General features: G+C 45.1%; 1 protein-coding gene across 4 annotated transcripts; it reads left to right on the forward strand.

The window, feature by feature from the left end:
• The first annotated feature begins 2,343 nt into the window (after positions 1 to 2,343).
• LOC111839260 (OX-2 membrane glycoprotein) lies at positions 2,344 to 16,448 on the forward strand. 4 transcript variants are annotated; one of them, XM_023803121.2, is made up of 8 exons: positions 2,345 to 2,853; positions 4,937 to 5,118; positions 5,290 to 5,365; positions 5,713 to 6,033; positions 6,716 to 7,045; positions 8,519 to 8,803; positions 9,217 to 9,318; positions 14,395 to 16,448. In XM_023803121.2, coding segments are annotated over exons 2-8 (1,131 nt in total). In that variant the 5' UTR covers positions 2,345 to 2,853; positions 4,937 to 5,103; the 3' UTR covers positions 14,397 to 16,448. The 4 variants fall into 4 exon arrangements, with proteins under 4 accessions (XP_072554380.1, XP_023658889.2, XP_023658804.2 ...); XM_023803036.2 differs by having other exon boundaries at positions 5,033 to 5,118; XM_023803205.2 differs by having other exon boundaries at positions 2,347 to 2,853; positions 5,033 to 5,109.
• Positions 16,449 to 17,160: the final 712 nt, after the last annotated feature.

Here is a 17,160-nt window from a genome sequence, read left to right on the forward strand (position 1 = left end):
TGCTATGGCCTGAGTATTTTGGCCCTGATGCCAAAAAAAAAAAAAAATCCTCAACTTAGTTCCTGATCTTTTTGGTAGCTAGAAACTCCCCTGGATGAAATCAGTCAGAAGCTATCAAATAATGAAACCAAAGCTACTCATTTATTATATCAGGTCAAGCTGTGGGGTAGCATGATTAGCATGGTTAGCCCCGTTGTTTCACTCCTATGGGACCTGGGTTAGATTCTCTGCTGGTTTTCCGTATGTGGAGTTTGCATGGTCTCTCCGTGTCATCGTGGGGTTTTCTCTGGGTATTCTGGTTCCCACCCAACAGTCCAAAAACATGCTGAGGTTAATTGGAGTTGCCAAATTGCCCATATGTGTGAGTGTGCCCTGTGATGGGTCGATGTCCTATCCAGGGTTTTTCTCTCTTTTTTTGAGTTACAGAAAATGAATGGATGGAAATTAAGCTAAAATTACCTGGTCATCAAAGATCAATCATGAGATAGAAAATGATGTATTTTGGTTATAAAACTAGCTGTATGTAATCAAAGTTATGAAAACTGACTGATGTTATTAACAGCAAACAATATGTCCTCTAGTTGCTTGGACCTCTACTAATCTCACTAAACTAATATCACTCTGAACCAATCATTTTTCGTTCTGCCCACAGAACATTTTTGTGTAAGTTGAGCTCCTATGAGCAAGAATGACATCTGCACTTCACTGACAGACACACTGAACCCACAGCAATTTGTTCACTGCCCAAAGTGGTCCACAGGTGATGTAATAGCACTTACCTCACACACTGCTCTCAGTCACCTGGACGACAAAAGGGGAACTACATGTGGTTCCCGTTCATTGATTAAAGCTCTGCTTTTTACACAATAATCCATATCAAGGACTTGGGGATGAACACCCAAGGGCGTAACTTTGGCTGGAACATTGGGGGGGTCGAGGTCTCCACCCATTACAGGGGAAACATGATTATTGGGAGGGTTATATTGGCTGGATCTGATTATTGGGGGGGTCATGACCCCCCCCCCTAACCCCCCTGGAAATTATACACCACCATATGCAGCTGGGTTCTGGTTTTTCTGACTGGCAAACCCCAGGGCGTCTGAGTGGGCAGACAAAGATCATCAATCCTCACCTTAACCATAGGAACTCCCCAGGGTTGTGTGTTGAGCCCCCAGCTCTACTCCCTATACACACGACTGTGTGGCAATATTCAGCTTCAACGCCGCTGTCAACGACGCAATGGTGGAATGCCGCTTCTTCAATGATGAAATGGCCTAACAGATGGAAATATGGAACCTGTCAAGTTAACATCAGGAAAACAATTTCTCCCTGAATGCCAGATAGACAAAAGAGTTGATTGTGAACTTAGTGAGGAAGCACTACAACCCCCTCGAAATCAATGGGGCGCCTATGAAGAAAGTGCTCACATTAAAATACCTGTGCGTCCACATCATAGAGGACCTGACATGGAAAATGCTCTCCAGCGCAGAGACCACAGGTGAAAAGCTTGTGGAAAAGTTCTTTTGCCACTTAGGTGTGCTGGTGGAACTGCACAGTGACCAGGAGTGGAACCTCAAGTCGCAGGTATTTGGCATGACCTGCAAGCTGCTGGACGTTGTGAAGATTTTAAAAAGCAAAACTATTCCAGCCTTTTGAAATATTGGCAATACAATTCGTCAAACGGGGGAACTAATTTTGTCGAAAGGATTTCAAAATACTATTATTTCTGTAATACTGCCCAAGCCTTGACTACTAACTTCAAAACTGTTCATAGAAGTGCTTCCCTTTCCCTACACTGCTTGCATTTATGTTTGTTACATCTGCCTTCTTCTGGTTGAATAACACTGCTATAGCTATTCATGCAATAACCGCGACCGCAGCCAAACGTATAGCGTGAACGCAAACTGCCGCGTCTCACTTGAATTTAGTGATTAATTGTCATAGTTGACACCCCACAACAACGGAAAGGGTTCTCTGCACTTAGCCCGTATGTGACATAGCAGGGGGCAGCTAGCTAATTCAGCGCCCGGGGAGCAGTGCTTGGGGGTGTTACCTGCAATCTTTTAATTACGAGTGCGCTACCCTAACCATTAAACCACCACTGCCCTCAATAAACATTAGTAAATAAACATAATTATATAAAATACAGATTACATTAGCCAGGCAGACTCTCTCAGACGTAAGTACATCATTACACCATTGGGTGGCGAAAGAGAGGGTATCTCTGTCTTGAACTGCACGGTCTAGTTAGTATAGGGGTGGCCAATCTTATCCGCAAAGGGCCGGTGTGTATGCAGGTGTTGCAGCGAAAACCCGCATATACACCGGCCCTTTGCGGATAAGATTGGCCACCCCTGAGTTAGCAGTTTACTAATGCCGTTCCTGAACGATATTAAAATCTGAGCGATAAGTAGTTCATTGAATGGACTGAACATGATAAATCGGATGACAACGACATGCAGTAGCCGATATCTTTTTGCTCACTTAAAACATTCGTTCAAACAAAAAGAAGAGGTTAATGAGCAAATCAGAAATCTAGACAATATCAGTATACGGGACAGTGCGACCCTAGGAAACAATTGTATTCATATCTGCATAACTGAAGATTTCTTCTGTGCCCTGATTTTGAAAATATGCAACATTAAAGACTTGCAAATTATTAGTTTATTAATACAAACGTCATAAAATTGTATAATTTAAAGCCACGTGTGAGGTATATAAGAAGCCCCGGGCAGGTGGGCGCTGTCGCAGCGGAATGGGCGGGCATCCCCGGTTAAAAGCCCGGCGGACCTGCGGTGCTGCTGCCGCTTTTCCGAGGCATGTGCTGTGTAAATCCGCGGAGCGCCCAGCACAGTAAGTACTGCTCACTTCTGCTTTCCTTTATTTTTACGGAAATCCCGACAATACAGATAAACATTTACGCTTTCGTCTCCGCAGTCAGAGATAGGCTACTTGGGAAATACTTGTTCCGTGTGTCACGTTTCAAACACATTATTGTCAGTGTAGCGCATAAGGCACTATTGTTCGATCAATTCCAGCAATTTCTCACCCAAGTTTTGTTATTAATCGGTGTTTGTGGATATGCAGTGAATCCTGTTTTCCCATTCAGGTGTTACGCCGTGGCTTTACTCATAATCATGTCTCTGTTACGGATAACATACTACATAGGTGTAATGATTTACCTTATCTTAAAATGTTTTGTACTCACATTACCACTTTATTTTAATTGTCCCAAACCGATTTCAAAATGTAGGACACCTTGATATAGGGCTATGCTTCTATATTTTTATTATTTTTTTTTAACCAAACTTGTGTAACTTGGTATCTGGTCGCTTTTATTTGAGATGTGCGATGTCTTCATTATATTGAGATATATTTACTGTGTACTGATAGACCTATAATTTTCCAAATGAGTGTTTTCCACACTGTGTGCGCGTGTCTTTCTGGTCACGGGCGTCTTATGGACACAATATTGATGTTCTGCTCACTGGCTTGGTGAGTACCAATATCATCAACGGTAATCCCTAGTAATCTCTAACAATATTTATTTAAAGTACAGTAATGTTGATAAATGGGGAATCAGTATATCTGTACCCATAAAACCCAGTTGTTTGGCTGTGAGAATGTTAAGTTGGATGGCCATGAATCATTTAGGGCCGTTTTAATGTGTGTCTCCTTGCTACTGGCACACAGGAGCTGGGCATGTGTGCCTGTTTGTCCTTCAATGGGGGGCGTCGTGGCAGGTGTTTCTGTTTATCGCAAAGCTCCTTTTCCTCTCCCCGGTTTAATACGATTTCTGTGCCTCGTCTGAAGCATTAAAGTCTGGGGCTTTGGAGACATCAGAGCAGTTCGGTTCGCATCCCGCTGGGCTGTGATGGATGATTGCGAAGCCCAGCTGTGCTGCGGCCGCCTAGGGTCTGCCCTTCAGGCAGGCAGACAGGGGGTCCTTGTGTAGACATTCTGTCAGCTGTTTCCACTGGTTTTTGGGAAGCTCTTTACCAGCGCTGTTATAAACCTGTCTCACCACCAGCACTAGTTGCTCTCTGCAGTGGACATTGCTCAACACTCCACCTTTCATCAGTGTCATAGCCATCAAATTTATTATTTGAATGAACGTTACATATAGGTTTTAAGACAACTGAAGCGCTTCACACAACCAATGGAGAGCCAGTTCATCACTATTTGTGCAGCACCCGCCTGGATGATGCAACAGCAGCCATTCTGCACCAGTACGCTCACCGCACAGTGGCTAAGGTGGTGAATGGGCAGGAGAGGATTCACCAGTGAGGTACAGGGGATGATTAGGAGGCCGGATTTGATAGGACCACAGTGGGGAATTTTAACCAGGACATCGGGATACCACCCCTACTCTTTCAAACGATACCTAGACATCTTTTATGACCTCAGTCAGGACTGTGGTTTTACGTCTCATCCAAAATACAGAACCATTTTATAGCATGGTGTCCCCATCACTGCACAGGATGGGCTAACCTGACCCACGCTAACACCTCTTCCAGCCACAACCCAGCTTTCCTTGTCACTGTACTGGCCAGGCCCAAACCAGCTTAGCTTCAGAAGGGTTACCTGCTCTACTGCAGGCAGCATGGCTGCGGGAATACCGCCATAACATCTACAATAGCCACCGTATCTGTTATATTGTGTGGGTTCCCCCAGCTCCCCTGTGTGTCAGTGTGTCAGTGTTTGCTTATTCTCACTTATTTATATGCATTACCTGTCACTCTCCTTGTCCCCTCTTCCTCATGTGTTGCAGTTGTCTTGTTTATAGTCTATGCTCTTCATGTATAAATATTGCACCGTGGTGCTGGGGAACTTTATTTCATGCCTCTGTATTATATGGATTGTATGCAGTATGACAATAAAGACCCAGTTGACTTAACGTGACATGAAACACTGGAAAGATCACTTTTCTGTGCAGCACTGATCCGGAATCTAAATCTGGCTGATCTGACTATCATCGCGACGCTTTGTGGCCTGCTGAAGTGCAAAACAAGTAATTGTGTCGCCTTGACAGAGACCGTCCCTGGGCCGTAAGAGCAGGACGTACGATGGCATCAGTGTAACCCCTGAGCATCCACCCTTGTGATGGATGTAAGTGGCGTAAGTGAATTTCAGGGGGGGGCTGCAGAATTGCGCACACGCTGAGTTTCGTGGCTGTGGGCCGGATGTTGCTTTTTGTCCTGTGCAGGTTGCTGTGGTGTCGGTACATTAGAAGCCCCCCCCCTTAAGGATGCTAACGGCATGCGCTTTGTCTTCATGCTGCACCCCTAGGCCACCATGAGCAAGTCCCCCGTGCGGCGATGTCTCCAGCTCTCTCTACTACTGCTAATGGTGTCTCCCTTGCAAGGTGCCTTTTGACTTTTACTCTGCTCTCTTAAGCCCGATTCTGACCAATTAAACACAATAAAAACACTTATTTTCCTCCCAACCAAACAGTAGCTCACAAATCATGAATTTTTACTCTGGAGGCTTGTAATAATGTCAAACGTGGCAGATTCAGACTGGACAAAAATTATGGACCTCATTGGTTATTGCTTCAGTTACATTACGCCCCCAGGTAAAACTAATCCCATGCGAATAGGACTTTAGTCAGCATGGAATCGATATAAACAGATGGGTGCTATAGACTTTATGAGGAGAAATGGCTGCTTTCTGTGGATTGTTAACACTTGGGTGTGCAAACGCTGTTCCCAGGCAAGGTTAGCGCCCAGCCTCATGTGCAGGTTCTTGTGGGGCTTCCTGCTACACTTCGCTGCAACCTGGCACTCTCTGGGTCGGAGGTGCTGAAGCAGGTGCGCTGGGTCGATGGCCGTAACGTCACCGTCCTCAGCTACGTCTCCCGGCACTCTGTAAGTGCCGTGGAACCCGAACGCGTGACGCTGACGTCCGCCACCCGCGACTCCAGCGCCATCACCATCTCCATGGCGGGTCCGCGGGACGAGGGCTGTTACACGTGCATCTTTGACGTGTATCCTACTGGTCCCCAGGAAGCCCAGACCTGCCTGGTCCTCACAGGTAAAGACCACCGATTTTCCAGTTTTAGAGTTAACTTATTTTGGCGTCTTTGGCTCCGGTTCAACCTCCAGGCTGAAAACATTCTTGTATAAACACCGGTTTCTCTTCAGATTTCAGTCTCCTGTAATGTCTGCAGCTGGGCACCGCGGTTTGGTTTCCTGTAACCAGCTCTGTGCTTGCTGTGGCTAAAGAGTCCATAAATTATTGTTTTGATTGTTCTCGTGAAGGATTTAAAAGGCATGGGTACCGATCTTGTGTGAAAGCTTTGTCCAGTGTTTCAGGAAATGAATCAGCGTCATCAAACTAATGTGGCACAAGTGGCTGAGACTTCAGAGAACAAATTACACGTTTGCCAGCCGTCTCCCAGCATGCCTCATTGCTATAGGAACAGGAAGTGGGCTGCGGGAAGTTTCCACCAATGACCAAGCTGTGTTTAAATACTGATGTAGTAAAATGTGGGGACTGGACTGTGTACAGCAGGTAGTGCAGCAGATTTGCGGGAGGGTGGGAGGATAGACCTTTATTTTTTTTCCCTGGGAATGAAACGAATACGCTGCATGACTTATGGGTTACAGCTAAATAACGGCGCCATCTAAAGGCCAACAAATGCACATACAGGCAGGAGCTGTGTCTGGCAGGTATGCACGTCTGATCCACGTGTCCTCCTCTTGTGGGATTATAGCCAAGGTGACCCCGGACGGGAACCACACGGCAGTGAGCGGGAGGCAGGCCACACTTGCGTGTCGCTACGGTCTCGCCCGGAGGGTGCAGCAGGTGCAGTGGATGAAGGCCGGGGAGCGCGGTGACTCCAGTGACGTGGCCTCCTTCAACAAGCACGGGGAGCCCATCATCCTGGACGCCCTGCTGGGACGCATCAGCCTGAGTCGCACGCTGGACGAGAGCCGCTTGTTCTTCCGGCCCGTCAGGACGGAGGACGAGGGCTGCTACACGTGCGAATTCCACGCTTACCCTGAGGGTGTGAGAAGTGCTGTGGTCTGCCTCACTGTCTATGGTAACTCAGGGCGGGGGAGGAGGAGGGGGGGGGGCAGCCTGTCTCAATTTCAGTATTACGTGCTGGACTCACGCTTCATTGTCCACAGTCCTTGATCGGAACTAGATAACTCCAGTCATTTAGGGGAAAAAGAAAATGTGCGTGGGTGTTCTAATGAGTGAGTTTCTCTGGAAAGGCTGGGTACGGCTCCAGAAGGCCCTAGTCATTCCCCGAATGAGCGCACATGCAAAGGAAGAGGAAGTGATTAGCATATTCACTATCTTCGACATGTCGATTGTGACGTCAAGAGTTCCGGGACTTCCGTAGGGCAGTGAAGGGTGCTACGCTTTGCAGTTTATCACACTTTAGTGTGCGGTTTTCTCATAGTTTTATGTTTAAATGTTTAATGTCTCAAGTTGGCATGTTTAACGAAAGTAAATGATGGCTTATGAGAATACAGTAACAGTGAATGCAATGTGCTAATTATAATAATTGCTTTGGCCCTATGGGGACACGGGGGGTTTTCTTACGCCTTTGATTATTAGGTTTAACCCGTAAAAGGGCGTCAGTACGGCCATGTTTGGTCGCTGGGAGGGCTCAGTGCTGTCCGACACTGTCAAAGTGGCGATTGTGGAGGGTGGCCTGCCAGTGCAGGCTGTGGCACACACCGTGACTGTCCCAGTGTTCCCAGCAAACAGCCGCTCCTCTGTTGGGCCCTGGAGCCGGAGCCTCGGCCGAACAGCAGCGTGATTGTTTGTCACCAAAGCTGCAGCGATTCCAGCTCCGGAAAGATGCAGCTGATAAAATAGGCTGTAGTGGGGGCGTGAGCGAGTGGGGGGTGTGATCTCAGCCGCTATGGGACAAGGCTGGCTGGCGTGAGGAGGTCTTATACACTTATTCCTTCAGGGTTTTGCCTCTGTGAGGTTAATCATGGAAGACAGCTTTGCTGTGGGCCCCGATCCTGTTTGTTTTAGTCCTTGAATAGTTAACATTGCTGACAACGAGCAGTTGAAGCTGTTTTCAGATCAGTTCCTTAGTCCTCATACGGTTAATGCCATTTGGAATGAATATTTGAGATTGTTGCTAAATCAGTTCATGCCTTGTGAGAATTCCAGCTGAACAGTCTTTGTGTAGGATGTCTGAAAATTATTCTGCGAAAAAAATTCTTCAGGGTTCATGCGTCACGTTCTGTTTGGATTGAGTTTTTTGGCCCGAAGTTCCAGCCAAGAACTGACTTCTATATTGTGGTTGAATGAAACAAAAAAGTCGTTTTGCATATCGCTGAAAACATACTGTGAAAAGAGGAAACCTTAAAACACCTTATTTGTATCTACAAAACAACTCTAGCTCTGCACTGTGTTAGTGTGTCACTGTCATCAAATCCTACCTCAAATTCCTCAGGAGTCATTTTCTTAAAGCTGGACTCTTTATCAGCTGTTACTCCAACTCTACCGCATCTGTGATTTCTCTCTTGTTACCATGTTCTCCCCCTAGTGTTGCCGAAGCCCCAGATTACCCATAAAACCACATCGCCGGGGGTGATTGAGGCAAACTGCAGCGCAGTGGCTCGGCCAGCCGCGATGATCGCATGGAACGTGGAGGGAAACAACAAGACCCTGGGCCCAGCGAGCGTCCTGTCTCTCCAGCAGGACGATGGCACCACCCTGGTTATCAGCACCCTCTCCCTACGCTCTGACTTGCTCCATGACCGATCAATCAAGTGCCTGGTCCACCACCGGGGCCTGGAGTCGGCCATCTCCGTCCCCTTGAACACGAAGAGTGAGTTTCAGGTGGTCTCGTTGCTCCTGCAGCCCGAGTCGCTCTCCCCACTTCAGTTGAGCTTGAATGTCTTCTCCTTGTTGCCGTAGACATGTGAGTAAGTTCTGGCAAATGCAACAGTGGGTTTTAGTTTGCCCAGCTTGTGTAAACTGTGCTGTCCACAAAGACTTCCTGTGAAAGCAAATATTTCTGCAAATGACAGGATTTCAGCCACCTACAGGACTGGATTCCTTTACTAACCTAGTGGTTCTTTGAAGGCTCTAATGTCGCACTTACTGGCCCATGATTCTGAGGATTCGACGGTTTTGTGCCACAATTAACCTGCATGTTTTCTCTTACACACCTGTTGGAACCAATGGAGTAATATACTTTGAGTTGGGGAGAACCTCACCATCTTGGTGTTTGTGTTGCAGTGGGGGAGGCCGTTACAATTCTTATCCTGGTGATCAGCTTGGCAGTTATGCTCCTCGTTTGCCTCTGCATCTGCTTGTGGAAGTGCTTTCTACGCAAGGACTGTGAGTATGACTGCGAGTATGCTAACTGGAGTCTGGGGGGGGGGGGGCACTTGGCTGGAGATGGGTATGTGTGAGTTTGGATGTGCCCTTGAAAAAGACTGCAGGAAGTAAAATAATCAGAACAGCAGTTTGATAGACTTTCCTCGAATGAGCTAACGTCCTGCCCTAGGTAGGTGTACCCTGCCCTATTTCCTGGACAGATTCTGGGTCACGGTATCCCTGACTGGATAAGTAGTCATTAGACTGGATTGAGGTATAATGCCAGTTATAGTCTGGTTGTTATTGACCAAATTACAGTACAGAGACACATGGTAGCACGACATCACAGTTCACATCCACATATTATTGATTCTAAACCCAGAAGACCTCTACATGCTCTCATAACCCTCATAATATATAAGGCTGCAGTTTCTCTAGAGGCATGCTTGAGGTCAAGTCCTTGACTCTGAAGAGAAGTGATAGAATGGAAAGGTCCAAACTAAAGCCTCTCTGTGGTCTTCTCATGGCTCTGCTGGTGGGACGTCAGCCCCTAAGTCCTGGGAACAGTGACAGCGTGATTTTATCAAGCATGAAAGTGCGGCAGATTCTCACAGGAAAGTTTGTCATCTAGATGTTTACTAGGGCACAGCCAGGGGCTAATGGTTCACTTAGCACTATGGTCGGGGGGGGGCTGATCTTTTTTATAAATGATATTTTACTTGCCGTTTGTACAGGTATGTTGGAGTTGCATATGGAACCGAAAATGAAACTTGTACTTGTGATAATTTTCAACGCTGCACTTCTGCAATTTGCAGAAACCACTATATTTATCATGCTTTGCATTTACCCCTCTCTGTTGTGTCTCTTGTGCCCTTTATTTATATTCTGCCTGTACCTGTCACCAGTCTATTGCCATGTCTCCGAAAGCTGCAAAGCTGTGTCTACAAAAACGTCCACGGGCCTCGGTCACGTGGCAATAGACATTCTGATCAGGTTCAGGGTGGAAGGTCACCTATTACCTAGCAGCCTTGGAGCTATTTTAATGGCCCTGGTCAATGGCCCAATGGTGGGCAACTATTCTGTCAACCACTGGATTTTAGCAGGCAGCCTTGCGATCACAGGCACGGAGGCTCAGCCCGCAGAGCCACACTCTGCCCAGTGTCAGTAATCATCTGTCTTCCTCATCGAGCTGCATTTTCATGCCTACAACTACCAATTCAAGTTTAAACTTCATATTTAAACTGTAACTTAGTGCGGTTAGTTTTAAAAGCGTGTAAGTTGTAAGTCAAAACATTGACTGGCCTGATCCACAACGGATACAGCCTCGTGTTTTCTTTCTGAAGTCAGGAAGCGGAGGGGCAGCTAGGGAGGACTGGGCAGGGTCACAGGTCATTATTCTATTTAGCATGACTCTGAGCTTTGCCTTCTGTTATGTTTCCTTTGGTCATGTTCAAGGAACTGGGTTTGCACTGTTATCAAAAACACCCTCCGTGATGTGCAATCCAGCCTTAAAGTACCATCAGTTAAGGAGTACTGCTGTTTATATAAACAGCCTGGCTGTACATTTTAGTGGCCGCTCTTGTTTTTTCTTAATCTGTCGTTCGTAACTTGTACTTTGTCTGTTTCCTGGTATTGTCTTTCTGCTCAGTCCAAGTCCTTGTTTCTTATCACTGCCATTTGATCCCTCTGAACATTTCTTGCTTCCTGACCTCCGACATCTGTCTCTTATATTTACATATTTAGTTGATGCTGTTGTCCAGAGCAACATACAAGCGAGACAAATGGCACAAAGCAAACATTCATGCCGTCCAGCAGTCATCTAGGCATAAGCGCAGCTATGCTGACCTTCCAGTGAACGCCCAGGTACAATGTAAGCAGTATTGGGGCAGGAGTTACATAACAGCTGTGCAACCACACAATAATGTCTAATAAACCAACACCCTAATAAGGGCCAGTAAGTGCAACATTAGAGCGTTCAAAGAACCGTCAGGTTAGTAAAGGAATTCGTGGAACTGAAGGTAGAGATGGAGTCTGATGACCGGAGGTAGTTGGCAGCTCATTCCACCTGTATTTTTACTGCTTGGTTGCATCTTCCAACATGGAGGTCCTGATTTAGAGCACAGTGTGGACCTTGTTGACACCGGAAAATGCTGGAACTGTTTTTCTCAACCCTGGCAGTGAGTCTCTGGCCTACTAATCAGGTCACAGGCTGTTCGGAGTTTGTTTCACTCTTTAAAATTTGCACTGTTTGTGTGTGTGTGTATGTGTGTGTGTGTGTGTGTGTGTGTGTGCGTGTGATCAAATGTCCCTCGCAATGTATTGGAATCCTGTTATTTTTGACATTGTGGGGACCATTTGTCAGGTCCCCACATATATCTGTGAATTGAATCAAAAAAGTAAAAATGCCAAATGTCTCGTATTTTGTTCGGTAACTTATGGTTAAAGTTAGGGCTGGGTAGGGGTTAAGGTTGTCGTGTTGGGATTAGAGTTTTCCCCATAGAAATGAATGGAGAGTCCCCACAAAGATATAATTACAAACTCTAGAATAATCTGAGGCCCCAAAAGTAGTGTGAAATATAGCTGCAGACAGTCAGATGCCCAGGTAATCAGTGGTCTCCCCTCGTTTTGTGGCGAGCCTTTGTGGTGTACGATATAAACGACTGTGGCTTTGGGGCAGAAAGCCCTTGTGGGCTTGTGTGAATCTCACATATAGTATGAGTTCTAGTGAATTAAAGCCAAGAGTTGCATATTCTAACTGAATGTTGACCACTGCAGAAGGGTTCTGTCAACATAATGTTTTACTATACAGTCATAATCCCAGACTTTGCAATAATTGAGCTCCAACTCATTGTGATGCTCGGTATATTACAGATATGGCCTAAGTTTTAAGATTAATACAAAAATTAATTTTCACAAAGTCTGCTGCCTTAGTATTTTATAATTGCAATTTGCATATACACTGCAATGTTATGAAGAGTGATCAGATGAATCACAAAAAACCCATTTCCACTGCATTTCAGCCCTGTCACAAAAGGACCTGCTGACATCATTTCAGTGATTCTCTCGGTAACACAGGTGAGAGTGACGAGGACAATTCTGGAGATCATTCTGTCATGCTGATAGAGTTAGAATAGCAGACTAGAAGGTGGTGCTTGAAATCATTGTTCTTCCTCTGATAACCATGGTTACCTGCATGGAAACATGTGCAGTCATCAGTGCTTTGCACGAAAAGGGCTTCACAGGCAAGGATATTGCTGCTAGTAAGATTGTACGTAAATCAACCATTTATTGGATCATCAAGGTTCAATTGTTGTGAAGAAGGCTTCAGGGCACCCAAGAAAGTCCAGCGGACAGACTGATATTCTGCAAAAGGTACAGGGATTGGACTGCTGAGGACTGGGGTAAAGTCATTTTCTCAGAATTCCTTTTCCGATTGTTTGGGGCATCCGGAAAAAAGATTGTCCGGAGAAGAAGAGGTGAGCGCTACCATCAATCCTGTGTCATGCCAACAGTAAAGTATCCTGAGATGCTTTACTGCAGGAGTGATAACTAAGTGACTCGGGGAACAAAACATCGACATTTTGGGTCCATGGCCAGGAAACGATCCAGACCTCAATTCTATTGAGAACTTGTGGTCAACCCTCAAGAGATGGGTAGACAAACAAAAACCCACAAATTCTGACAAACTCCAAGCATTGATTATGCAAGAATGGACTGGCCCAGAAGTTGATTGACAGCATGTCAGGGCGAATTGCAGAGGTCTTGATAAAGAAGGGCCAACAAATATTGACTCTTTGCATAAACTTAACGTAATTGTCAGTAAAAGCCTTTGACACTTACGAAATGCTTGTAATTATACTTAAGTACACAATAGAAACATCTGGCAAAAAGATTTACAAACATTGAAGTAGCAAACTTTGTGAAAACCAATACTTGTGTCATTCTCAAAACTTTTGGCCACGACTCTACATGGAGCATATACATACATACACACAATTAAACTGTCTGCAATGTTAACTAAATGTAGACTAAACACTAAACTCAGTTGCCACAGTCTTGTCTCTTTAAAAATAGCGAGGCCTATTCTGAGTATGTAATTTGGGGTTTGCTACAAATTAAAAAGTATGCCGGTCCCATAAGACGACCACAGCGTCCTCCTTTCCCCACTCTGCCTTTTTGGGTGTCAGCCAGGGGGGCCAAGCAGCTGTTTTTACAGAGGTAAAGAGGCTGGAGTGGATTTCGGGATTGTTGCTTCCTCAGGCCTGGCTTATGTGGTCAATCGCGTGGATGGACACTCAGTCAAGGGAAGAGCGAAGGAGTAACAGTGGGACCCAAAAGCTCATTTGTGATGGATCATTATGGTCTTACTGGTCAGAGTCACACTCTAATTCAGTAGCTCTGAAGACCACTGCTAAATGAAGTGGTGAGGATTCCATTCTGTTAGGCCCCTTTGGGGAGGCATTACTCACACGGCACGATTTATGAGACCTAATTAAAAGATATTCTTTGAAGCTTACAGTTATATGATTTCACCAGCATGTTGTAATTGATCTCTGTCTACATTCTTGGGCTCTGTCCAAAACCCACTTTCTGAAAAAATGCTTTCTGCTTGTCCTGAATGAGATCAAATATAAAATATGACCTGGGTGTGCGTCTGAACTGAGGGATTTCTTGTTGCCTTTTGAGGATAAATGTTGTTCTATAGGGCAGTGGTTAGCAGTGTCACCTCACACCTTTGGGATCTTGGATCATGGCTCCATGTATGTGGAGTTATCATGTTCTCTTGTGTTGTTGCTGTGGGGTTTCCTCTGGGTACTCCAGCCCCCCCCCCCACAGTCCAAAAACATGCTGAGGCTGATTGGAGTTGCCAAATTTCCAATAGGTGTGAGTGTGCCCTGAGATGGGTTGGCACCCCATCCTGTGTTATTTCCTGCCTTGTGCCCATAACCTCCTGGATGTGCTCTGGTCCCCTCATGACCCTGAATAGGACAAACAGTTATAGAAAACAGATGGATATTGTTTCATGATTCCTGTTCCTCCTCTTTCAGGCTGATTTAGACCAGTGCTCAGTCAGATCTTTTCTTTCTTTTTTTGTAGAGGTTGCATTTTCCTGGGTTCTGAGGCTCCAGAGGCACAGTGTCCGGTAAACGCAGAGCCTGAACGGACACGAGGCGCTCCCCATGCACCGTGCTTCAGGAAGTACCGGGCGTGACCATTTCCCTGCAGGGCAAGACAGCGGAAACCTGTCCCCTGTGTCGTCAGGGCGACGCATCACTCATCCCTGGAAGTTCCGAGAACTTCTGTATTTTGCTCCTTTGTATGTATATGCCGTCTATGGCCTGATGTGATTTCTCATTTCAGGTCAGTTAGAATCCTATGACAAGCAACAATCATTCGTAAAAAGCAAGACGAAAGCTGCATTGTTTAAAACTAGACTCCTCTGTTCTGCAGGATTCAGCTCCAGTCAGAGTTTAAAACAATGTGAAGGGAAATTATAGCATCTATAGGGCTGGGCTTCCTGTTTGGCCTGGTGGCCTACAGGGGCCTCATGGAGATGCCACCATAGACAGCCAAAGAACGTGCACCACATGAGGCCAAGATGTGGTCTGCAGATCACGTGATCTGCTTTCGCAAAACTGCTTATTCTTATTGTGTTTACTAATGCAAAACTCCTTTCCTTGGATCTCACTCCGTTCTGAGCGGCATGGGAACAGATGCGTGTCGATTGCGTCTGAAATTATACTTGGTTGCTTCGGCGTCGCCGCATGATCTCCGCTAACCTCTTCAAGAGGACAGCCATTTCAGTCACGGAGTTTATTTTAGTCTGTTGGAGGCAGACGAATCTTTGGCAACAGCTCAAGGGACACTGATGACAGCTAAGAAAATAACCAGTGCTGGGAACTTTACTGTTTCACTTTCACTGAAATGACAAGTGGACTGTAAAGGATAGAATGAGAATGGAGTCTTAGGTCAGTATTGGTAATGAAAAATAAGCTATATTTGTTTCCATATTAGTTTCCTGTAAAGCCTTCAATTTTCAGTAAAACAGGGGAAACTGTCAGCCTGTAGGTAAACTTCCTTGGAACTTCATGTGAAAAGTCTTGAACACTTTTTTTTTTTTTTACAATGTACTCAGCTGGCCATGTTGCAAGTAGTAACATGATGATGTAGTCGTGACGACTCGTGACAAACGGAAGCGGCACGGCAGCCCTCGTTCCTTGTCATGTCCTGTGCCACTTGGCATCAGGCTTTCTTCTGATGTTAACTCCTCTGCTGGGAATTTCTGACGTGTCTCTAATGTCAGAGCTGAATGAAGTCCAGACTACTGACTGTGTTCCCAGCTGGTCAGATGACAGATTAAATTATACAAAATGAAACTTTGTTTTAGCAGAATGTTCTCAGCACCTCTAGGAAAAGGAGAATTGTGGTCAAATATTTGCAGATAGCGCCACCTGTTGTAGACTGGCAGGGAGATTTTGTGGTGCATTTCTACAATAAGACCAGTGTCTGCGTGTAGCTTAAAAAGTCCTGCTGCCTACCTTTCCGGAAAAGTCCTCCTTATTCCCGGCAACTAGATTCTGCTGTCATGAAGAGGCGAGCCAGAAAGGTTTTTGAAGTTAAACTTGCTGAAGGATTGCAAAATTGTGTGTTTGGAGAAGTACATCGTAAATCAGATCAACTTTATCAGTTACTTTGGAATTGCTGTGCGATAGCAATACCACACCAGTAAGGTCATGTGACACTTACTAACCACACACATGCTGCTTAGGCTCAGTGCTCCCTTGGCCAATGTAGATGGTAAACATGTTGTATGATGTAAAATACTATGGCAAGACCATAAATATACTGTAGATCACACTAGATTTTTAAACATGATCGGTATTATGTTCACTGCATTGCATTTTATTTTACTTTTCATTTCACATACCAGAAAAGAAAAACACTATTTAGAGGTACAGCAGTTCATACATTTATGAAACCCGCTGAACTGTTCTTTTTAAATGATGTGTAAAGTAACGTTTCTGTCCTTATTTCAAGAAATAATAAAATGCAGAAGACAATATAACAGATGTATAAAAAAATAAATGCTAATTTATTTACCCATGTTTTTAACAGAAATAAAACTGCAATAAAAAGTGCTAATACCCAAATATTTTTTACCCTCTGTGCTATGAATCTGGATATGGAAAATCCTTATTTTTTTATATTTGGCTTAATCTCTGTGAATCTTCACCAGAACGATATTCTATTCTGCAAACCAGGAGAACTGACAGAAAATAATTCTAGATGCCTCCCATCTCTTGCCAGTGGCTTTGTTTTGCTTTCCACCTGAAGTGGGAAACATGGTACATTTGCCGCATTTTCACGGATCAATAAGAATGATGTCCTAGTGGGGAGAGAGAAGCCGAACTGGCAGCAGATTGTGTTTTTAAATTGGTGATTGTAGCGGAGACAGTAGCTGACAGTAGCATTAGATTCATGCTCATTTAAGAGGGTTAAAGTAGAGATACGAGGATTATGATGGTTCTGATGTTGATGCATTGAGCCCACATCTCCTCGTCTTCAGTTAGTTAGACATGAGGAGCTGCTGCACATCTGAGTGGTGTCAGAGGTCAACTACTGGCAATTCCTTCTGAGACTAGCATGGACACCAAGCCTTACAGTGTCTTTTACAAAAAAAGTGTGTTTCTTGTAATTTGTCAGGGTAGTCAATGCACATTTCCTGTGATTGCTCTATTCCGTCTTTGATGTCAGATATTTTATCGCCCTCCCTAACTTGCTGTCGTTTCAGTAAGCTTGCTGGTGACTGTTGGTAGACCTATTTTTTTTTGTCTTTCTAGAAGATCTTTCCATAAGACAAAA

This window comes from Paramormyrops kingsleyae, chromosome 1 (assembly GCF_048594095.1).
Source record: "Paramormyrops kingsleyae isolate MSU_618 chromosome 1, PKINGS_0.4, whole genome shotgun sequence".
Taxonomy (NCBI): domain Eukaryota; kingdom Metazoa; phylum Chordata; class Actinopteri; order Osteoglossiformes; family Mormyridae; genus Paramormyrops; species Paramormyrops kingsleyae.

Excerpts from the sequence above, each read along its gene's own strand:
- LOC111839260 (XM_023803121.2), top strand. Across the intron at positions 5,366-5,712 it reads AATGGTGTCTCCCTTGCAAG|GCAAGGTTAGCGCCCAGCCT; the intron begins GTGCCTTTTGAC and ends CGCTGTTCCCAG. Across the intron at positions 7,046-8,518 it reads GGTCTGCCTCACTGTCTATG|TGTTGCCGAAGCCCCAGATT; the intron begins GTAACTCAGGGC and ends TTCTCCCCCTAG.